This window comes from Neofelis nebulosa, chromosome 15, assembly GCF_028018385.1.
Source record: "Neofelis nebulosa isolate mNeoNeb1 chromosome 15, mNeoNeb1.pri, whole genome shotgun sequence".
NCBI classification, from domain to species: Eukaryota; Metazoa; Chordata; class Mammalia; order Carnivora; family Felidae; genus Neofelis; species Neofelis nebulosa.
In genome coordinates this window covers 42,131,815-42,155,755 of record NC_080796.1, presented here as the reverse complement: position 1 = coordinate 42,155,755, position 23,941 = coordinate 42,131,815, and the positions used below count along the sequence as shown (strand labels likewise).

Genomic DNA, 23,941 nt, shown 5'->3' with positions numbered 1-23,941 from the left:
GCAGGTGCAGAGGAAGTGTGTGTGTGTGGGGGGGGGGGGGGCGGGCAGCCTGTCCTGCCCACCCCTATCTGGGTTTCCATCAGCGCAGGGCCGCTGCAGTTGTGATTTCCTCCAACCACCAACTGGGCCAAGGTGTCGGGGGGCAGCCTCAGGCCTCTGGTTAGAATGAGTGACTGCGAGAGAGAGAATAAATGACTGTGGTGGGTGTGTGTGTGACTGTGGGTGTAAGCATGTGGGAGTAAGATGGGTAGGTGTGTGTGTGTGGCTTGTGAGTGTGAACATGCTGTGTGCGTGCACACGTGCGTCTATGGAGACGTGGGCTGGATGTGCTGTGGCTGCAGTGCTGGGAATGTGTGGAATGAGATATTTTCACATCGCGGGTGGCCCAGATGAAACCCTTAGTAACATCACACTGGGGTTGTTACGAGCGGGAATTGGCGGGGGGGGGGGGGGGGGGGCGGGGGGGTCTCAGAACTCCTGGGTAGGAAGTGAACGCTTGAAATCTGAGGAATCAAAACTCCCAGACCTGGGCGATCCAGTCTCTACCTCCAGTCTCTACCCCAAGGTCTCAGGGTAGGCTGGGTCCCCAAGGGAAGGCTGAACCCTGGCTAAGTGGAGGAGTTGACTGTCTTCATTCTCTTCTCCCTCTTTTTTCACCAACCAAATTTTATTTCTCTTTTCTGACTCACAGGGCGGCTGTGTTGCCCTGGTGTTCCCACTTGGGAAAAGGTATGAAAAGCTGAAGCCCACTGACAGGCAGGGGACTCAGTGGCCTAACATCCTCTGGGGCCAATGCTTGACCAGAAGGGAGGAACGCAATGGGAAAAAATTCAGAGTCTGATGACAGGAAAGTGGATACAATAAATAATACCAGATATACTAGGAACTGTCCTAAGTCCTTCAGGTGAATTCATTTAGTCCCCATAATGACTTGGGTTTTTATTATCCTCCCTATGTTACAGATGGGATAAGAAAAATATTTCTCATAAGGTTGTCGTGAAGACTGCCTGAGGTAAGCATCACAAAGGGCTTGATACGATGCCTGGAATATAGTGTGAGTTCAGTGGAGATTAGCCGTCTCGGTTAAGGTGAAAGTTGTCATTATGGATTGTGCTTGGTTGTAACATCACCCTCCTTTGACCTCCTGGAGGCTGTTTGACCTCCGAAACAGCCATCTCCTGGGCCTTTCCAGACTGAGGGTTGAGATCCTAAGTGGCCTTCCCCAGGACCCAACACTACTCTCCGCAAAGACAGATCATGAGCATCCCCTCACCTGCTAGATTCACCAAGGAGCCCACTTAGGTAGAGGTACCCGGCTCAGGCACCCTGTGGTTCCCACTTTCCAAGAACTTGGACGAGAGGCTTGCCTGACCCAGACTGAGCCACTCCACAGGAGCAAGGCTTTGGGAAGGTTAACCTTTACTGTGAGCCTACTCATGGCCTTCTGCTATAAGAAATGGTAAGACTTCTTACCTAAATATGGCCACACTTCTATTGGTATTCTAAGGTTAGAACCCAAATATGTAGAATTTTGGATGAATTTTAATGCAATTTATCAGCAAAAATCTGGAGTTTAGAATATTCACCTCCACACATTTAATCAAAGACTTTTGACTCCAGTGAGGGTGGGTCGGCTGCCCATTTCTTTATCAGCCTTAGGAGAGGCTTACCAAGCCCTCAGAACTCCTGGAATCTAAGAGCTTGACCATCTTCTTTCCCTTCCTATTTCAGCACCCTAGCTAGCTAGGAGCCATTGGTCTGTTTTATATCTTTTCTTTTGGTGGCCCCTTAGATATGTGGTCTTTCTAAGACGATCTCTTACTCTGTTTCTTATATAGACTCCCTAGTAGAGTTCATTATTTCAGAAAAGCTTGTGGGGTCGGTGAGGAGGGGACTGTACTTGTTTCTCTGCTTTGGGGACCAGATTCATTTACTGCTCTTAGGACAAATGTTCTGTCCTGACTCTTGGGAAAGTCTTAGACAAACGATATGTATGTATTTGTATATGTATATGTGTGTGTATGTGTATGTATATATGTATATATATAGCTTTACAAACCAAAATCAACTACTGTAAGCAGATTCTCGGCCACTATTGGGCCTTAGTAATGTGTAATCATTATTACCTAATAGATTTTTTAAAGGAAAAAAAATCAAAATAATTCAGGAACTTGAGGAAGATTTTTTTTTTTTTTTTAATCATCAGAAACAGTTAAGTAGTCCTCTGAGTCATTGCTCGGCACTGATCATTGCTAGTTGGTTTATCATTAACCCCACAGTCGATTGTTACTCCCAAGGCCTGGGCTGAATAGTGTCCCTCTGAAATTTATGTCTACCTGGAACCTTAAAATATGACCTCATTTAGAAATGGGAACTCTGTGGGTGTAATTCATTAAGATGAGGCCAAACAGGATGGGGGGGAGCTAAATCCAATGGCAGGTGTCCTTGTACAAAGGCCGTGTGAAGGCACAGACAGACACATCAAGAAAAGGCCACGTGAGGATGGGGCAGAGACGGCAGTGATGCAGCTGTGAGCCAGGGAATACCCAGGATTGCGGGCGGCTGCCAGACGTGAGGAGAGAGGCCCAAGCAGATTCCCCCTCTCAGCCTCCTGAACAAATCAACCCTGCGGACATCTTGGTTTCAGACTTCAAACCTCCAGAATGGCGAAAGACTAAGTTATTGTTATTTTAAGTCACCCAGGTTATCCTGGTTTGTTATAGCAGGCTAGGAAACTAAAACCCTCCCCCAAATTGTTGACCTTTTAAGTTATTAGATATCCCATTTCAGCCACAGAGCAGCTTCCTTATTCATGGAAGGATTTCAGGTGGGCTTTGGGTGGTACATTATTATACTTGACCACCTGTTTATAACATCAGTTAAGAATAATACAGGATTGTCTACGACTTTAGTGGCATTTCTTGGTCTTTGATTCTAGGGAATGGGATAGGCTGCCTGAGCCCCGGATTGGCTTGCAGGTTATTGGCATTAATATAGAAGCTGCATCTAAATCTTACTGCCCCAGGAAAGATGCTTTGGTCGGAGAGTAGCTTCCAGGGGGAAAACATAGGTTCTGATGCACCTTGTGGTTTTGGTTCTCCTGGAATGATTTGCTGTCATTCCAGAAGAAGCTAAATATGCATCCCCATTACAGAGAACAGAGAGAAATAAATATTCCTGATGACCATCTCTCTGGGCCAGAGTACAGCCCAAGACTCTGATCCAGGTCAGGGTCCAAGAATCAGGCCTGGACATTGCGGTTGGTAGAGCGGGAGGGGAGACTAAGGAGGACTGAAATCTCAGTCTGGTCAATGGCAGACTTGGAAGCACAAAGCATCAGAAGCAGTATGATCAAGGCCCAGGTGGAAGCAAATTCTCTTCCCCACATCAGGCAGGATAGAAGCCTGGGAAGAACTTTCTCCCAGAGAGAACTCTGATACACAGAGGCCCTGAGGAAGAGTCTGGTGTGGTGTGAGGGGTTGATACGATATGATTAGGTTTAGTGCCAGAACCTAGGAATGGCCTTGGCAGACAAGGGGGTCCTTTATCTAATCACTGTCCCCCAAGAGACTTTGGGTCAATTATTCTAAAAGCTAAGTTATCATTTAACTAGCTTCTAGCTGAAATTTCTGTGGAAGGAGTTTACTCATTTGGTTACTTGAGTTTTGATTAATAGCCTCTCTATCTGGAAGGATACCCCACGAAGATATAAGATCCAAGGTCAAGAATTCCATGGATACTTAACCAAGATTTTTTCTTAATGCCTAAGAGAAGCACAGTTATACTTGCTTTCAGTTTATTCCATTATAAATAGTCTTAATTAAGTTCTGTAACACAGCGTTTCAGGTTCTTGACGATTGGTGTAGACCCCAAACAATTCTTTTATTGATCATCTTGGTCCCACTTACAGGCAGTCTCCTAGCCCCCTTCAGTCCAGCGTTGGAGGTGGGGGGAACTTTGGTTTAGGCACACAGCCTGGAGTGCCTGAAAGTGGTTACCAAAGCAAAACACCCTGAAAGGGTTACCTGGGAAATAGAAGGTGTGGGGACAAATGCAGTCTGAGCCTCCTTGGTGGCAATCATGGTCTTTAATTATTAATTAAATCACATTTTTGATTTGGAAGCAAGTTTCAGCTGGTAGGTGCTGGTTGAAGTACAGAGCTCAGAGGGAAAAAGACCTTAAACCTTAGTTCTTTGGAGTTCAGCCCCTCCCCAGCATCATCAAACACCCTCTTTCCTTCCTTTGGCTCAGAGCTCTTCGAGTAAGTGGCTTTATGCGTATTTGACTACTCTTTTATCCCATTAGGTCCATTTGAGTGACACAAAAAGACAGAGTCCTCTTCTCCGAGGTGGGGCTTGCGAAAGACTAGTCTCCATTACGTTTTTCTCTTCCTCCTCCTCCTCCTTATTCTAGAACTCTGCCTCCATCAGGAGTGCAAGGGTCCTTGTAGAGAGACTCCTGGTCAAGAGGACAGGTAGAGGTACCAATCTAGTTTTGACACTAGTTTATGCTACATGGTGCCCTTGAGCAAACCTCTTTACCTCTCATGTGTGAAAGGTTTGCATGTGTGTGTGTGATCCCTTGTATGTAAACCCACGTTACATGATCCCTAAGGCCCCAGGACTCCAGACATTTATGATTTCTCTCCCACGATGGGCAGAGGTGAGTAGACCTGATGAGGATTTCAGGTCTTGGTGAGTATAACTGCACCAAGAGGAGCTGCAGTTTCCAAGGATTCCGTGATGTTTACAAAAATGCTGCTGGCCGGGGTGACGGCCTTTCTGTCCCAGTGTCTAGAAGGCTGCCTTGGTTCTGGTGAATATCCAAATATGTATTTTCAATGAAGGAAAGAAGAAAAGATGAAAGAGAGGGGGAGATGGAGAGAAGGAGGGGTGGAGTGAGGAGGAGAATCCCTTTGAGAATCCCATGCAGTGAGGGGGCACGCAGTGAGGCACCCTGGAGCTGAGGGCCCCGGGGATCAACATGATTCTGAAGGTGATTGTCATGGATGGTGGGAGGGCACAGCTGGTGCCTAGGCTTCACTGGGTGCCCCCTGGACGTCGGCAGCCATGTTGTTGGTCTGGAGCAAGAAGGCAGTGTAGGCCATATCAGCTTCCTCCTTGGAGGACTAAGGGGGCAACAGGACAGGAGTCAGTGTTTGGGGTGTTGGCTCAGCGGGTGGGGGTCGGAGGGAGGGTAGGCACCAAATATATTGAGTACATAATCCTGGCTTAAGCAACCCCAGACTGTGTTGACCTGCTGCTCTTAATCTAGCTCCCCACGCTCACCAATGATGCATTTTGAGAAACGGAAAGTTGCAGTTTCTAAAAATATCTCCCTCTGTCTCACTACCGCCTTCCGACACATGGAGTGGAACCACGCTTGTTGCCTGGGCCTGTCCCCGGAAGCTCTGCCCACACAGTACATGGGCAAGGTGGTCTAGGCTGATATCAGCCACAGGACCACTATCTCAAAGATGGAGCTTTGCAACGACACAGGGCTGGAGGGGAAGCCCGTCTTCAGGACTAGCTTATTCCCCTAATTGTTCCAGATTCAGGGTCTCTGCTGCTTCAAGGCAGAGTAGATACGATAGCAAGCATTTACACGCTGGGATTAAGGAGGCACAGCGGGTGGGAGGAGGGTAATATGTGACCCAGAGTCAGAAGTCACCTCTGGTAGGATTTCAAGTCATATGGCATGTGGTTGGAGTGGGGAAGGGCTTCTAGTGACTATCAAATTGCCTGCTGCCAGCAAATGTCTTTTAGACTCAGGCAAAAGGCTGGTCCTGAGAGCAAACTCTCAAGGGAAGGTGGGTGGCCTGAAGTCCACAGGTTCCACAGCTCAGGAAGACAATTCACCTAGTCACTGCCATTTGACATTTGACCTTTCTTATTCTGTGGCTGAAGTTTCTGCGCACTTCCTTCTGAACCCCCAGTCTCCCTCCCCGCTGCATGTTCACGGCCTATAAATGCAGCTCATCTCCTGCACCTCAGCCACATTAACACCACGGCCGGTAGGATACGTCTTGCCCTCAAAAAGTTGACACTATCTTCCCTATTCAGACATCAGCCCCAACTCTGAGATATGACTACAGACCCTCATGCTGCACTTCCTTGTCACACAAGTGGGGTCGCCATCTCCCTCCTCACTCTTACCCTTTTGGGCTTCTTGGGTTCTTCCGTCTCCATGGTATTCCCAGTGGTGGCGCTGAACTCTATGTGAAGAGCAAGGTGGGGGGATTAGCCTTCACTAGCCTCATATTCCCACCCCAGAGGCAGAGTCAGGTATAATTCTTGCTCTCCCAGGGGTTGGGCATTCCCTTGAGTGAGGGACATACCATCTTTTCCTCCAAGAGATGTTTCCTGAGTGACTTGAGAGGCTCCCATGTTGTCATTGGCACCAAATTCCCTGGAGTTCTCGAAGTCCGACATGCTAATGTCTGTCCTGTAGCTTCTAACCGAAATCCGGTCTGTCCAGGAGAAAGAGGAGTCGGTGTAGGGACAGAGGACAAATGTGAGCAGGACATGCTGCCTCTGAGGGAGCCCCAAAGGATAGCTGGAAGGGGCAGCGTGGCAGGTTGCTCACCTCTGACTCTGACCCAGAAATGATCAGTCTCCTTCTCCGTCCCTTCTCACAGATAATCAACACTCAACAACCCCTGACCCTTCAACGCACAGTGTCTCATTCTGTCCTCACATCAGCCCAGTGAGGTGGTTATTATTACCCCTGCCTTGAGCCCTAAGGAAACTGAGGCATGAAATGCGGACACCCAAAGTCATACAATCAGTCAGTTCTCAAACTAGGGTAGAAGTGTAGTTCTTCCTGAGCTCCTCCTCCTGCCAATCCTGCCTCTAAACTTGAACCCCGAGCCATCAGAGATGATGTTCCAGAGATAGCAGCACTTTAATGTACATTTTGGGTAGGAGCTTATCTTTCCCCATCCTGCTTTCCCAGAACCCTTTCTTGGAGCCTATAAAAGAGAAGGAACTGTAGTAGCCCCCCCCCCACACACACACACACACGAAGGGCAGATAAAACCCCACGGAGGTCCAAGGGCTCAGGGTTGGAGATGGGGGGCAAGGGATCTCAGGCACTCACCAACATTCTTCCTGTGCCGTGCTCTGAGCACCCCCACTACCACGGCCCCCAGTGCCAGCACCAGGCCCAGGGGCACCAGGGTAGAGACAAGAACTTTGGAGCTCCTGCCTTGTCCCGCAGAGCTGGAAGAAAGACTGAGTTAGTCCCTGGAAGGGAGACCTGGGGTCCCAGGATGTGCTGACAGCTTGAGTCTCACTAGCTCCTTCTTTCAGTCCTTCTCTTGACGTGGCCCCCTAGCTCTACTCTTCTAAGGACACTTCTCAGATATGGCAAAAGCAAAGACTGGGCCTTCTCTGCGTCCCAGGCCTGGGAAATTAAACTGAATGGTGGATGCCACTCCAGCCACATGAGAAGGGCAGAGGACCCTCCTGAGCACAAGCCAAGACAGTGAAGCCTTCTCCACTATTGACAGGTAGACAGGCTCTCCTCTATGGTCCCCATGGCCCAACCTGAGGTCCTTGTCCTCACCTGTCTGTGTCCGCGGATGCTCTGCTCTCACCAGCGGGGTCTCCAGTATCCTTCACTGGTCTGTCCTCCACAGAAAGCCTGGGATCCTGAATCACTTTGTTCTCAGTCTTCCTGACACTTGACTCTACTTCCTCTTCACCAGGAGCAGCCCTCACTTGGCTGACATCTTGGGACCCTAGAGAAAGACGAGTGGGACTGAATGATTGTTCTTTGTCAGTTTTCACTCCCTGGAGTTAGGGAATCCGTGGAGTGGGACTCCGTTAGCAATCATAGGGTCAGGGTGAGATCTCAAGGCTGTTAGCGTGGAGTCCAGGATGACACTAGAAAGAGAGGAGTGATGGTCCTCTCTAGCTTGTCAGACGATCTCTGTCCTGTTCACACCAAATCCATGTCCATCTACAAGGATCCATGGCATAGACCCGGCTCTGTTTCAGAGCTAACCTATCATTTGGAGACGGAAGTTTTTCTCAGCTTTGAAACCCTGCCCAAGGTCTAAGGACCACAGGACTGGGTGCAATAGTGCTGCCCCCTGGTGGTAGCTTGGCAATGGGTTCCTCAGTGAACCAGACCAGCTGCACCCAGACACAGTAGGATATCTAGGGGGACTAATCACACCCTCATTAGGAATAAAACATTTTATGTGACATTTAAAAAAAAGACTTAAGGGGCGCCTGGGTGGCGCAGTCGGTTAAGCGTCCGACTTCAGCCAGGTCACGATCTCGCGGTCCGTGAGTTCGAGCCCCGCGTCAGGCTCTGGGCTGATGGCTCGGAGCCTGGAGCCTGTTTCCGATTCTGTGTCTCCCTCTCTCTCTGCCCCTCCCCCGTTCATGCTCTGTCTCTCTCTGTCCCAAAAATAAATAAAAAACGTTGAAAAAAAAAATTTAAAAAAAAATTAAAAAAAAAAATTAATAAAAAAAAGACTTAAGATGCAAACTTTCTAGAAGGGATTGCCTTAATTTTCTTTACCAGATCTTGTACATGAAGATATCTGATCCTCTTTTGACAGTAGGCTTTGGCAGAGCATACTGCATGTGGTAGTGACTTTGAAATTTCTGCATATAGAACGTCTCTCCTATAGAAAGGGCTTCAAAATGGCCTGAAGGGACAACTACGGGACTTGTCTTGAAGCTGAGGTCATATGGCAAACCTATTAATATTTATTTATTTATTTTTAGTTTGTATGTTTATTTCAGATGCTCTTTTTAGAGGGTTAAATGAGACTATATAGAGGCTAAATCTCCCCCTGCCTCTAGTCTCTTATAACCAAACCTAAAGGCCACCCCTGTTGGAGAAGCCTGTAGGCAGGAGCCTTTCTCTGATGTCCCCAGGGGGGTGCGTAGGCCTCGCCTTCAGAGACTTACCCCTTACCCTCTCCTCGACTGCCACATAGACAGCCATGGTCTCCCCGTATCGGTGGCCTTCCTTCACCCCGCACCAGTACCAGCCTTCATCTTCCTTGGCAACTGGGCTCAGGGTCAGGGAAATTATCTGGCTCTTCTGGTCACAGTTCACGAAGGCCTGGCTGGGGCCATCATCTTGGGTGGGCAGGGTCTTGCACCCTTTGTTACTCCACTTGCACCAGTATTTCTCATAGGAGTAGTATTTGCACGGGAAGTGGCAGGGGAGCTTGAAAGTCTCTCCCGCCCAAGCAGTGACGTTCTTGGGTGCCTTGAGGCTCGGTTCTCCTGGAGCAGGGAGGGAGGGAGAAATAGGCACACAAGTTGGCATTGGTAATGCTGCAGGGAGGTGGCTGTGGTGAGGACATTTGTCCACAGCCCGTGTCCTCTCTGGATAGCATTATAAGTAAATACATGATACTGAATACATCAAGAATGCAACCATGTGCCTATGTAATGATTATTGTTGATGACCCCCATACATTAATCTAGTCTATCATAAAACACAAACTCTTGACTTCAGTTTGCTTTCCTCGTTCCTCTCTTCTCTTCTAGACTCCATACAAAGAGCTGCACTCTACTTCAGCTGATGCCATATATACTGTGAAAGAAGCCAGCGTTCTTGATAATAAAAGGTTCTATGTGTGGTGGTCTGGTGAGTGTGGGGTTTTCTCAGGAAAGGGTGGTTGTTACAATTGTGAAAACATGACATCTCGGCAGGGGGGCTCTCTCCCGAGGTCTGTCCCATCAGCATGGGATGAGATAGAAAGAAGAGTGGTTCCGGGTGATGTCGCTGTTGACTGGATGATCCTGGGGATGCCTCCCCTCTCTTTTGCCCCAGTTCAGCTCTTACCTTCGACAATCTTGAGCTCCACTGTGGACCTCCAGCGAGTATCGCCACTGGTCAGGCACCAGTAGAAGCCAGCGTCCTCATTGGTGAGCTGGTTGAGTAGGACTGTATAGGTGCCATTGCCTGGCTCTTTGTATAGCGCGAGCCTGCCCTCATACTGTTCATTAACCAGCCCCTCACTCTCTACCAGCTGCTGGCAGCGGCCATTTTGAGTGTCTTCCCAGCGACACCAGTACTTTAGGCTATCTGTTTCCTTAGGGTTGTAGGGGCAAAGCACTGCCACGGAGCCTCCGACCACACCTTTCACCACAGAGGGACTCTGGGGCATCGTGGTCTCTGAAAGTACAGACAGAGATGGAATTTCAGAACATCAGCAACATGGTCTTGGCAGTCTCTTCCGCATGGTCTCAGCCAGAGTGGGGAGTAAGGTTTAGACTATTTACCTCACTCTCCTTAGAAAATGAGAAAGACTGTCCTAATGTCACAGAGCCTATAGCTGGAGCCATCCAACCAGACTCCAGTGATCTTCACCACTAGCCTGGGCATCTCATTTTCTTTTCCCGCCTTATTCTGGGCAGAGAATAGAAGGAGTTTAAGGAGAGGCCATCAGTCCTTGAACTCCTTGGGCTTCTTACAAAATCTCTCCCTATGTAACTATTTGTCAGTTTATTAGCTCATACCACAAAAACGGTCAGATGGTTTTTCTCCAAATTAAGAAAATAAATTTAGAATGGTATGATTTAAAATATAAACTATGTAGCACAGAAGGTTTAATTGGTTAGGACCTTGAGGGCCATCTCAGAAAAGGATGGCCATTCTCCAATAAGCCAAAGCTGAGGTTCACTGGGGATGCTGAGCTATGAAGATGCTGAAGAATGTGATGAGGACTAAGCTGGGTATAAAAATGATGGGCAGAGAATGTGAGCCCCTTAAGGAAAGGTCACAAGAGCAGGGACACTGAACTGCAAGTACTGGTTTGCTGTTTCTCATGAGGGTAACTTTATACAGGATGCTCCCAGGTGAAAGGGAGCAGGGATTTAATTATTTCACCACCCTCCTGGATTTCCAAAGTACAGCTGAGTAGGCCAGATGGTACAGAATAAAAAATAACCCTATGAGATGTTGAGGAGGAAATTTAGAGGCTGGGGCATTGCCTTCCTGGGAGAGCTCTGAGACCAAGAGAAGCCAAACTTTCTCCCATTTGAGTGTGAAGGATGAGGTGCCATTCTTCTCAAAAGACAAAGAGAAGGGACAGGTGGCCCCTGCAAGCCCAGGGTTCCATGCTCAGTCCTTACTGTGGCTCTTGGAGACCCAAATGATCTACAGGTTTTGCCTCAGTCAAGTGCTTCACTCTCCTTTCTGTTAATCAGGGACAGCCACTGAAAGGCCTTTAATAACCTAATTAGTCATTACACAAGTAATAGGTAGTAGGTAACACAAGGCAGAGGCCATGTTTTCTAGCTCTCCTGTCCAGCTGTCCATGGGGACATGCAGTTCAGAGTTTGTCAGGGAGCAGACATTGTCAACTGACTAATCGATACTGGATAGACTCATAGGGTGGGAGCCAGGTGCCCTCCTGCTGGGATGACTCTTCCCCTCCCAATCTCAGGTCTCACCTTCATTGACAAAGAGTTGCCATATCTGAGTGGGTGAGCCTTCATGAGGTTGGCCATCAGAGTGGGCTCCACACAGGTAGTACCCTGCATCCTCTTTCCTCAGGCCAGTGATATGCACACTAAAGAAGCCTTGGTTCCTGGGAGTAAGCAGGATCCTGCCCTCAAAATCCTTAGACTTCTTCCCCAGGGTGTTGATGACCACGTCGCAGTCTTCCCCTTTGCTCATTCGGCACAGAAATTTGGACACATTTGCCACCTCAGAGCCCAGGGCACAGTCAAAGGTCACTGAACCCCTCAGGTCTCCATAAAGCAGTTCAGGCTCAGGCTTCAGCACTTGGAGGTCAACATTGTGCTTATCATTACTGGAATCATCCCCAGCCTGGCAGACGTATATCCCAGCATCGCTGAGCTGGATTCGTTTGATAATGAAACTGAACGTTACTTGACTGGTACCATCAATATCGATGTCTGTTCTGTTGCTATAGTTGGGGTTCACATACCCACTGGAGTCAGTGACTAGGACACAGAGCTGGCCTGTCTTCTTGCACACAGACTTCCTTTTCTCAGAATTTTCGGACTTGAAAGGGCAGTTAATGGTCACTGTTCCGCCCAAGTCAGCTATGTAGACTTCAGTGTCATCTCCGACCCCAGGACCTGCAAGACAAGGGACAGGTGGCAATTTGTGATTTCACTCTCTTGAAACATAGGGCCGGTCAGCATTCCCAGTGAGGGCCTGGGTGTGCCTCTCACCTTCAGAGCTCTCCTCCCCGGAGGGACACTGTCAGAATATGTCTTCCAAGACTGAGCCTCATTGCTGTCTCCTCCGTGAAGTCTTCCCTAAACTGACACTAATCTCTTCCTCCTTTGTGCTCTCTTGACATTTATAGCTGTATCTCTTTTACATCTGATCTTGCATATAGTTAATTATGTTCCCCACAGCGTGGAAGTCCCTTGAGAGCAAAGACATCCCTTACACACGTTTGACTCCCCTGCAGTGCCTAGCACAATGCCTATACATAGGTGCCAAAATTAACATGTGCTAAAATAAACAGAATGAATATAAGTAGAGGGTGATGGATTTCAGTGTGTTGTGATAGAAGTTTCTAAAATTTACAACAGTCCAAACATGGAATGGGCTGCTTTGTAAAGGAATGAATTTTTGCCATTTGAAATGTATACTCATGGTCTCCAGTGTTCTGGACATCCTGTATAGAGTCAACTCCAAGCTCTCCTCAGCTCTTAAAATTCTCCCATTTTATGACTCTACATGACCACTTGAATGAACTCTTCATTTAGTCCACAGATAATAATAGGCACATCCCAAAGGAGCAAAACACATCTTTGAGAACCCCTCCAGTTTTCCTCCCTTAAGACCTATTTCTCTCTTAATTTCTTCTTGATTATCTAATACGCCTTGGTCATTGAACCTGGCCAGAAAGATCTTTCTTATTTTTCTCTTTTCTCAGTTAGAACAGGCTTGGCCAGTGGCCCACTCCTTCAGAGCCCTGGTCTCTGGGCAAGAACTGATCATTTAATTTATGCTGAGGGTGTTGAGGGACTAATGGATCCCAGGTAAGAAATGCATTTTGAAAGAACCCTTCTGGTGTCGTAAGGTCTTGATCTGAAGGTGCAACAATGGCAGGAATTTAAGAATCTCTACAAATCTCTCCCTGCCTTTTCTGTCTCCTTCAGTTCAAAACCCCTTTGCTCCACCTGCCACAAACCCGGTGACAGATCTCTTCCTCCTGATGCTCTTCTAAGCTATAGTCTTAGTAAAGCCCTAAAATGTGATAGGCCTTGAAGACCTAAAAAGTCTCCCCACCACCCCCAAGTAGGTCCTATAGGTCTCATTTCCATGTTCTATTATGTAAAGTCCTTGCCTCTGGAAGGAGGACACACAGCCTTCCCATCCCAGGCCAGACGCGCTTCCCTCTGAGGAAATTCTTCCTGAAGCCCTCCAGTTGCTCCTGACATGAGCCCCTCTCACTTTCCCAAAGGAGCCCAAGGAGCCTAGATTCTTACCCTGGCCGACCTCCAGGCTCACATCAAAGTTGAGGCCTCGGCTACTAATGCCCAGACCACACTTGTAGCGTCCAGAGTCATTCCGGGTGAGATGGCCAATGTTGACCACAAATGTGCTGTTCTCAGGGAAGTTGGTGAGCTTGGCTCTGCCCTCGTAATCCTTGGAGATGTAGCCCTCCGAAGAGATGAGGGTTGTGCAGCGGCCCTTGGCTCCCTGCCGGCACCAGTACTTCCGGGTATGCCGATTGACAGAGGTGGCCGGATAGTAGCATGTGATGGATGCTGAGCCACCTTCCACACTGCTCACCTCCTGGGGACCAAATATGGGACTCTTCATAGAGACCACTGTGGGGAGAGAAGACACACGTTTTCTGAGGCCCGAGGAGGTAAAGCCTGCTGAAAGGATCCTGACGGCTCACCCCGAGGAGATGAAATTTTCCTCCTGACGCATGTACCTTCGGCGGGTTATTTGCTATGTACTACAGCTGGATAATTGTTGTGACTGGGTATAAAGATGGATTAATCAGTATTAAATTCTAACTGTAACTCATTAAAAGTGATCACTGTAAGGACAATGGAACGGCAAACTTATTTAATGATAGCCTTTTTCATAAAAAAGCCACTTTGTAGGATGCTGTGCCATTGCCTTTATTACCTATTATTTTCTTATATTTCTAAAAACACTTGGCAGATCCTTTTTTTTTTTTTCCCCAGCAAAGATACTGACAGCCAAGAAGGATAAGTCATTTCCCCCAAACCCCATAACAACTCTTAGAGATGCCTGGTTTAAGGTCAAGATCTTTTTTTTTTCCCCCTCCTGGTGAAGACCTTTCACCAGACTTCCTGGCCTTGAAGCGAGGAATTGCCATTCCTGTCCCTGTCCACCCCCAACACTTGGTCATCCATCTATGTTCAGACATGACCTTTCTGTATCATCTGTGAGACTTCCTCCTCGAGGGAGTGCAAATTTTGAGAGTGGCATCCCTGCGGATAGAGTTGATTTTAGTGCTCCCAGGGAAATGGATCCTGGAGGGGTGGGCTGGGGCTTGACAGACGCACCTGGGAAAACCGCCAGCAGGCAGGTGAGGAAGAGGAGCTTCATCGTTGGTGGCTCTCACGGGGCTGTGCCACCCAGGCCAACTTCTTTCGTGGGAAGCTGAAAGACAATAGCACAAAATATGAAGCTCTTGCGTCTTCCAAGACTAAGTTGGCCTTAAAGTTCCTGCAACACCTGTTTGGTTTTGTAGCTCCAGTAACTCACATAAATTCTGTTGAAGGAATGAATGGCTCCGCCTTCCCCATTACGGCTCAAAGTCCCATTATCCCCTAGTACTTTTTGTTCCTTAATAGTCGTGTGTAGATTTTTGTCTTCTCAACTATGCTGCCTGCTCCTTGGGGATGGGGACACAGGTGCCATTGTTTCTATATCCCCGTCTGGGAGGCATGGTTCTGGGCAAGATCCATAAGGTCTCAGGAACAACTTGCTGGATGATTGGTTACTACCGAGTGGCCCCATCTCTCTGTTTCAGCTGCACTCCCTACATCCCTGGAACCTTTTATGGTGTGTTCATATATGTAAACGGAGACCCATAAAGGAGGCCTGGTAAGGATTAAAGTTGTAAATGTAACAATGGTGGTGTCTTACCATGATCTCTTTCCAGGCACTGTGTTAAATGATGTATGTGTATTATCTCATTTAAACTTAATATCTCCCATTTGCAAATGACATATCGAACAAAGGGCTAGTATCCAAAATCTATAAAGAACTCACCAAACTCCACACCCAAGAAACAAATAACCCAGTAAAGAAATGGGCAGAAAACATGAATAGACACTGCTCTAAAGAAGACATCCGGATGGCCAACAGGCACATGAAAAGATGCTCAACGTCACTCCTTATCAGGGAAATACAAATAAAAACCACACTCAGATACCACCTCATGCCAGTCAGAGTGGCCAAAAATCAGGAGACTATAGATGCTGGCGAGGATGTGGAGAAACGGGAACCCTCTTGCACTGTTGGTGGGAATGCAATTTGGTGCAGCCGCTCTGGAAAGCAGTGTGGAGGTTCCTCAGAAAATTAAAAATAGACCTACCCTATGACCCAGCAACAGCACTGCTAGGAATTTACCCAAGGGATACAGGAGTACTGATGCATAGGGGCACGTGTACCCCAATGTTTATAGCAGCACTCTCAACAATAGCCAAATTATGGAAAGAGTCTAAATGTCCATCAACTGATGAACGGATAAAGAAATTGTGGTTTATATACACAATGGAGTACTACATGGCAATGAGAAAGAACGAAATATGGCCCTTTGTAGCAACGTGGATGGAACTGGAGAGTGTGATGCTAAGTGAAATAAGCCATACAGAGAAAGACAGATACCATATGGTTTCACTCTTATGTGGATCCTGAGAAACTTAACAGAAACCCATGGGGGAGGGGAAGGAAAAAAAAAAAGAGGTTAGAGTGGGAGAGAGCCAAAGCATAAGAGACTCTTAAAAACTGAGAACAAACTGAGGGTTGATGGGGGGTGGGAGGGAGGGGAGAGTGGGTGATGGGTATTCAGGAGGGCACCTTTTAGGATGAGCACTGGGTGTTGTATGGAAACCAATTTGACAATAAATTTCATATATTGAAAAAACAAAAACAAAAAATACAATAAAATAAAATAAAATAAAATGTTATCTTGTATCAACAACAACAACAAAAAAGAAATGTTAAGTGGTAGAAGAAAATCATAGAATTTGACTTCACAACACCAAAGTCTGCCACATCCTCCAAACACAGATAAAATTGTTTATTTAGAAACACTTAGTGTATCTCTAAAAGTTTCCTGAAGTTTGTGAAAATACGCTGAGCTGCTCTTAAAAAAATTAAAGAATGAAAATAAGCAATAAATAAATAAATAAATAAATAAATAAAAAAAAATAAACTTAATATCTCCCTCTGAAATGGATGTCCTTCTCCACATTTTACACAGGAAGAAATGAAAGCTGCAATTTAAGTGCTTTCCCTAAGGAGTTAAGTGTGAGGGTGGGCAGGGTGAGGGGTGGGGAATGGGCAAGATCTGAACGCAACCTCATCAGACTCCAAAGTCAAAGCCCTTCACTTTTCCCAATGTGCCGCGTTGCGCCTCAACATGGCAGCAGGCTTATCCTCGTGCTCATTCCTGTCACTCGTAGAGCCCCCGTTGCTTATCAAAGCATTGTCATTTATCTTTTTACTGGGGCTTTATAACTTCCTTTTAACTAAAACAGAATGGATATAATTACAACCATTTTATGGATAAGAGAATCAAGATCTTGAGATGCTGAGTGATAGGCCCAAGATTTCCCAGGGACTTGGCTTCTGTTATCCTACCTTGTGGCTTCCGTTATCCTGCCTTGTGGTTCAGGGCAGATGAAGCTGGAGAATCCAAGATAAGGCTACTTGGAGGGTTCAGTGCATGCAAACCTTGCCACATCTGTGGATGTAGCCCTGGGTTGGGGCAGGGAGTGCGGTTTGAGGGTCCCAGGGTTCAGTCTTAGGACCCAAACTGAGGCCCAGAGGAGGAAAGAGGTGGACAGAGGCATCCCACTTTCCCAAGGATTTCAACAGGTTTAACCTTTGGAGTGGTTTGACAATGAGAGCATTAAGGGAGAAAACCATGTCAACAAGCACAGGGCAATAATGAGCACCCATAAAGATAAGGAAGCTCTAAGCAGTTAGGAGCCCAGGGAGTGATCTCTCAGGCTCCCCTTGCCACCTTCACCCTTGTTCCCGCTCCCCGAGACTCCCTTCACTAGCCTGAGCCAAAGGCAATAGAGTTGTTTATCTTGGTTATTTCTTTTCCGTGGGGGAATTTCCCAGCCAGGAACCTTTTTATTTCCTTGTGGAGACAAAGGTATTCTGTTTCTCCAGTTCTTTGGAAGAGTAAGGAGAGTGGGTTAGGGAAGGAGGGGACAGACGGGGGTGTCAGGTGACAGCTTGAAGTTCTCTTGATTCCAGTTAATTGCCCCAGACCTTCCACACCAGGCCAATGGTTAATTTCTGGGGTAGGTCCTTAGCCAAATGCTCAGGAGATGCTGACTGGGGGAACCTGGAGTGGACACTACAGGTCACCATGAGAGAGACTCCCAGGCGGCACCAGATGGCAGAAGGCTGGGAAGTCTGTCTCCTCTGAAAGGCTTGGGATGTGCTGGCTGCAGAGTCCCAGGGAAATTACTCACCTGCCATTTGCACCGGCTTTGGGTGCACTGACAAAATGCCACATGCTTTAAGAGCCTAAGCCAGCAGTATTTTCCTTGGTTCTGGTTTCTCCTAGATAAGCAATCTCCCTAATATGTCTGTGAGACAGGAAGGGGTCTTCCCATGGGCTGAGTTGAGGGGTGCAGTTTCTCCTCTGGATTGATCAAAGCGATTTGCTCTGGGTCACAGAGAGGTAGAGGCCAGGTTTTCCCAAGTGGGGGTCCCCACTTCTGCTCCAGGCTTCCTTTCATTTGTCACATGCTTGGATGGCTGCGAATGGCCTCCCGGAGAGAGGATATGCAAGCGGACCCTTTACGCTTTGCACAGCCTCGGGCCAGGGATGAGAGCATCGGGCATGCACAGCTGGAAGGGCAAACCTGGCCGAGAGTAACCTTGGTGAGGAACACACAGTCTGGTTGCAGGGTAGATCATGGGCGTGCAAGGGCACCCCCACTCGGAGAAGCAGGAAATCGTCTTTGTCCAAAACTAAACTCGAAGCACGCTTTCTCTGCTAGAAGCTGAGGGGGTCCTGGGCTTTGAGAATCATTAGAGATCCCTTCCTCTCAAAACCAGACATTCCCCCCAAAGCGCATCAGGTCTCAGGGATGCCCCAGTCATGGTGGTTGCAGTTGGTTTAAGGCAGTTGCGGAAGGAAAGAGCATAATATTTATTGGCCACCTACCATGCACCAGATGCTTTGCTAACTGCTTTTTTTATATGACTTCATCATCACAGCATCTCAAGAGGTAGATCGTCGTGTTGTAAATGGGAGATCTAAAGGTTAGAGAGATGCTTCGCCCCAAGACCCACAGCAGAATTGGATCACTACCCTATTATCACTCCTTGGATGAACAGAGGGACCTGTCCTTTGGGGATCTACATAGGCTAGGATATCACGATGAAGGCATTTTTTCTCATCCTTAAAGATGAGAAAACCACTTAAAGAGGAGTGGTTTTGTTTGGTTTTACTAGCTAGGCTAGGATATTCTAAATCATTCTCGTGATACCCAGTTACTACCTCTGACATATTTATAACATGCCCACACAGTTGTGGATTGGGGCAGGATTTTCAGCTGGGCCGGAGAACAGAGTTTGTCTCCTAATAAAATTACTCTAGCTGGCTCCCCTTCGGTTAGAGTGGCTGAACTTCAGCTCTACTGGCTTGGAGTCCAAACCTTTGCCCATCGAATTCATAGTTTCCTTTTTTATTCAGAGGGAGACAGATCTCCCAGACCAGGTCCTAGCGTGGCTGCTGGTGAACCACATGCTTCAGTCACTCTGAGCTCTTCATCTGTTTAGTACGTAACAGAGGGCCCCAGGGCTCTTCACCTGTTGAGTACATAACAGCCCCCGGGGCTTCAGAGATGACAGACAGCACGCACTATGGGGACGTAAAGCCAAGCTGGCAGGTTCTGACAACTTCCCATGAGTGTGAACTTGGAGAAGCAAGAAGCTTGGAGCTCAGAGAAGTGGGGACCAGCTGGCCTGGCTGGGGATGAGGCTTTCCTTGGCCTGGACTGAGTGGCCCCTTCCCCTGCCTCCAGGAGAGGCACTGCCTGAGTCCATTCGGGACCACCCCTTTAATCTCCCTTGAGTGGTGGAGCCGAGCACATACTAGAGTGATCCCGGAAACCGCGTTATCACTGAGGGAGGGAGAGCGGTCTGTGTGCTTTGGAAGGGCCTCGGATTTGAAATGACAAGTGGGAGTTTATGAGAGTTTATGTAGTTTATGTAAGCCCCGGACTGTGGGACAGTCTCCAAGCAAAAGAAACGTTCAGGGAAGCAATAAGAATTCCCTTCTTGCCCATTAGAGGGCAAGAAGATGGGGAGAGAACAGCCAAGGGAATCAAAGAATGTACGAGCTGGAAAGATCCAAGACTTTCTATTCCCATCCCTGTCGTTAAAACAAAATTTAAGCGGAAATTAGACATTTGAAATACCAGCTCCATGAAGCTCTGGGAATAAGCCTCATGGATTTCCAGATGCCCTTTTTGCAAAAACTTAGAACCCTATTATTGATTCCATCCCATTCTGCCTTGATGCATAGATGCTTATCTCACAGGCTTTCTCAGATAGCTAGCTCTGCAAGGCAGGGGCCAGCTGAGATCGGCCTCCCCCACACAGAGGGGCTTGCATCGCAGCGTCTGGCAAGACCTGGCTGCTCAACAAAGCCCGATGGGATCGGAAATGGTTACATCCCCATCCCCTGTGTGGGAAGGGCAGAGTCAAGGTTGGTTTCTTTCACTTTGCCAAATGCCTTCTTGGTTCTGGGCTCGCCAGGGACAGTTGCATGAAAAGGGGCCTGGAGGATGGAAGAGAACCCAGAGGTCCTGAGTCCTGCTCTGTCACAGGCTACCACAAGAGCTCAACCACTTGGGCAAAATATGGCGGCTCAACTCCTTCATCTGTCAAATGAACATCACCGTCCCTCAACTCTTCTAGGGACAAAGGCTTCTGTGGGGTGGAGGACGATGGAGGGGATAACGGGACATGCATATGGAAGTGCTTTCTATAGTATAAAGTGCCCTTCAACTGTAGGAGGCAATAGTCAGTTTAAGGATAAGAGAGTGCGGGTCTGCGCACCTGACTTTCATGGTTGCCGGGCACTTGGAGAGCAGCACAGATCATGGGCTCTGCAGCTTGGTTATCAGCTCTCACACGCGGGGTCTGTGTGGTCTGGGGGGAGGGGATTTAAACTCTTTGAGCCTCAAGTCCTCATTTGTAAACTGGAGACAATTGTACCTAGTATAGAGAATCGCTATAAGGACTAAAGGCCACAACACAGATATGTAAAGTCCTTAGTATGGTGTCGGGCTCAAAATACGTTAGTTCCTTTCCCAACTCCTCTCTAAAATCAAAACAGTCCGTGTGCCCGGATGACTCAGTAAGTTCAGTGTCCGACTCTTGCTTTCACCTCAGGTCACTATCCCAGGGTCATGGGATCAAACTCGGGCTCCACACTCAGTGTGGAGCTTGCTTAAGATTCTCTCTCTCTCTCTCTCTCTCTCTCTCTCTCTCTCTCTCTCTCCCTCTCCCATCCCCACCCCCACTGGCACGTGTGCTCTCTCTCTCTCCCTCTCTAAAAGAAAAAACGTAATAAAAATAAAATCAGCACAGTCTTCTCTTTTTCACGTCCTAGAGTGACAGGGGAATAGAAGCCTCTTCACTGGGCAACCTTTGAAGACGGGGGGTGAGCTACCCAGATTGGACCAGCATGGCCTGAAGGAAGAGAGTAGGTTAGAAGCAGGTGATATAATTAAAGTTAGCACATATAGAGTTATTCTCCAGCACTTTACATGTGTTAACCTCACTTAACGTTTTGCAGCCACCCTAGGGAAGGAGAAAAAAACGGGCAAACCCATTTCACATATGAGACAATTGAGGCACAGAGAAGTAGGAGATTTGCCCAGGGTTACAAAGTTGGTAAGCAACCGCCATGGGATTCAAATTCAGGTTCTCTGGACCAAAAGTATAAGCTCTAAGTCACTATGCTGCACCAGGAGGGTCTTGACATTGAGGGGAGCAGTCAGGAGAGGAGGGAGCAGGAAATCCACTCTTAAAGAAGTTAGTCCAGTTCTCTCCTCTCCACTTTTCACGGGAAAGATAGTTCCTGGGAAGAGACACTTGAACCCAGAGGTGGGTGCCAACAGAGAAATTTCTTCCTGAAAAATAATAATAGCTGCTATTTACTTAGCATCTACCGTGTGTAAGTCATGTTATGTTTGTTTCCGATAACAAGACACATTGCCCCAAATTTTTTTTCTAGGTGACTTTGGAATCCCAACCCCAACCAACCCAGAGAGAGGGCAAGACATATGTGAAGAGGGTCTCTGCTGAGCACCTGCATGCCTAATATTACTCTCTTTTTTTTTTAAGTTGGGTATTTTGTTTTCTAGGTGATGGCAAAATGTCCCCATGACCATGTTACAATGACTGTACCAAAGTGTTATCATTCACACTCGCTGGGTGATTTTACACCGCTCACATTAACTCAGGGAGTCTTCGTTTCCTCGACTATAAAGGGGATTGCGATACCTATGTGGCCCGACCACCTGGATTTGTCTCAGGAGGGGAGGAGAGGAAGCTGCGAAAGCCCGTGGAAAGTGGATTTGCTACGTGCCAGCCGCTATCTTCGCGCTGTCAGTAAAATACAGCCACTGAGGTCTAGAGGCGCTAAGAGAGAGGCAATGATTACAGAGCCAGTGGCTCCCCTGACTCCTGGTTCATTGCTCTCTCTGCTACATCTCCACATCCAAGGCCAAGGAGAAGGACGGATGGATGAAGGGTTCCGGAGCTGGCTCCGGTGGGCAGATGGCTGCCTTCTACCCTAACCCATGAATGGGCACATCCCCTCTTCAGAGGTGGAAGAAGCTAGAAGCCCCCCCAGTGAAGAGGCAGAGTGATGGCGGAGGCTCTGGTGCAAAACAGCACCAGCAGCTCAGGTGACCCCAGTCCTGGGGGCAGTTACATAAGCGGAGCTGGGGGTGCTGGGAAGGGAGCTCGCACAGTGCAGCAGCTTGCGCACGACGGTTCGGTGGCCGGCTGGGGACGCCGTCAGGATGGACAGCGGGAGAGCACGGGGGGCGGCGGGGGGGGGGGGGGGGCTCCTGGCTGCAGGGCCAGCAAGACCATCAGGACGCAGAATGCCGTCTGTGCCTGGAAGGGGGCTCTGCCCACCTTGCCCACTTACCCCGGGGGGACCTCATTTGCCCCACCATGACGAGGGCAAGGTGATAGGATGACACACATCATGCCTCCGTGTGGCAGGAATCACCTGGAACAAAGCTAGGTTGAACCCGGAAAGGGTCCCCGAGCCTCTCGGAAAAAGGAGCTGCGCGTACCCGCCCCAGGGAGCTGGATGTGGAAAGCTCCGAGCCTAGAGGAGTACCCGCTCTGTGCCGGGCACTCTGCATGCGGTCTCTTACCCAGGAGCGCCTGGCGCTCGGTTAAGTCCCTGAGTAACGGAGCTAAACTGAAAATCACCAAGCTCTGGTTATTTTTGCTCTGGAGGTTACAAAGCAACTTCACACGTATTTTCTCGTTTGCACCTCACACACCCGAGGGATAGGGATTATTTGTATCCCCACTTAACAGATTTAGGAACCGCGGCGCAGAGAGCAATCACGTGACTTGCCCAAGGTCACACACTACGTGTGTTAGACTGTGGAGGAGTTGGTAGGGAGTTCTGGAGGCACGCTTTAGAGCAAAACTACACATGCTGACCACAGACATTCCTTCTGCCCACCTGCTGCCGTTTCACAGACATGGGGGGGGGGTTCCCCACACACGTGCGTCCTCGCTCATCTCTCTCGCGCACCTCTGCTCCCCGGCCACGTGCTCAGCCGCGCAGGCTGCGCCCCGTGTCCCCCTCACCGCACTCTCTGTGGGCTGGCCGTTGTGAATGTAGAGGGTTTTCTGAGCCGCCGTCCCAGTCCCTTCCCAGAGGGCATCGTGCTGCAGATCCCAGAACAGGCACACTTACTTTAAGCCACTGTCTTCTCTCCTGGCAACTCAGTTTCAGGGGCACAGCCTGCCGGCCAGTCCACAACCTGGGGCTCTCCAGAAGTTGCCAGCAGGACACTGGATGCGGCTGCCAAAACTGAAACTGTGTGCGGTGCTTGACCCACACCTGGGCTCTTAAAGGGACACTCTCCCATAAGCATGGCGGCAGGCCAGGGGCACGTGACTCTCAATGATCCCTTTGCTCTCTTTCCTTTTGGCTTTTCTGACTGGTTCCATTTGCTTCCCCTTGACCTTGGGGAGACTGTTAGCAGGGAGCCCTCCATTATTGCAGCTGCAGGATGCGAGACAGAGTATCAGGCATGAAGAGCCTATTCTGCCTTTTTCTAGCTGCAAGATCCTAGGCAAGGCCCCTTCATGTTTCTTCCCATCTGAAAACTAGGGATAGTAATCCCAAACCTGCAGGTTGAGGGTATAACCAGATACCCCCGGTCCAGGTGTGGAATGAAGTTGAAGTGCATTTGATGGGGCACAAGTGGCAGGAACGGCTCTCAGTCCATGGCCTCTCATCTCTGCTCACTCTGGAAACCCCCCCACTTTCTAGGATACTTAGCCTGGATTAAGTCCACTCTTTACATACATCTTCCAAAGAGCCCCCTTCTACCAGCCCCAGTGCCCTCAGGAACGGGGGGGGGGGGCTGCGGATCTTCCCATTCTACTCCCCACAGGGATTAAACACTGGCTGCTTCTGGGCTCCCCTAAAAATGGCGGACCACGGAGTCCTGTTGGGACCCAC

At 48.6% G+C, this 23,941-nt stretch overlaps 1 protein-coding gene across 1 annotated transcript; it reads right to left on the bottom strand.

Moving 5' to 3' along the window:
• Positions 1-4,068: 4,068 nt before the first annotated feature.
• PIGR (polymeric immunoglobulin receptor) lies at positions 4,069-23,320 on the bottom strand. Its single transcript, XM_058700665.1, has 11 exons — positions 23,168-23,320; positions 14,511-14,607; positions 13,452-13,796; positions 11,430-12,083; positions 9,817-10,149; positions 8,928-9,251; positions 7,567-7,741; positions 7,099-7,220; positions 6,338-6,469; positions 6,156-6,214; positions 4,069-5,128 (listed from the first exon to the last, which is right to left on the bottom strand). The coding sequence occupies exons 2-11, from the start codon at positions 14,551-14,553 to the stop codon at positions 5,033-5,035; spliced, it is 2,283 nt and encodes a 760-aa protein (XP_058556648.1). The 5' UTR covers positions 14,554-14,607; positions 23,168-23,320; the 3' UTR covers positions 4,069-5,032.
• Positions 23,321-23,941: the final 621 nt, after the last annotated feature.

What these genes read in the sequence shown, in the direction of transcription:
- PIGR (XM_058700665.1), bottom strand. Translation starts at nt 14,553, where the DNA reads ATGAAGCTCCTCTTCCTCACCTGCCTGCTGGCGGTTTTCCCAG. An exon ending in GAGCCTGGAGGTCGGCCAGG is followed by an intron (nt 12,084 to 13,451) that starts GTAAGAATCTAG and finishes CTTGTCTTGCAG; the next exon opens with GTCCTGGGGTCGGAGATGAC. An exon ending in GCATCCGCGGACACAGACAG is followed by an intron (nt 7,221 to 7,566) that starts GTGAGGACAAGG and finishes TCTTTCTTCCAG; the next exon opens with CTCTGCGGGACAAGGCAGGA.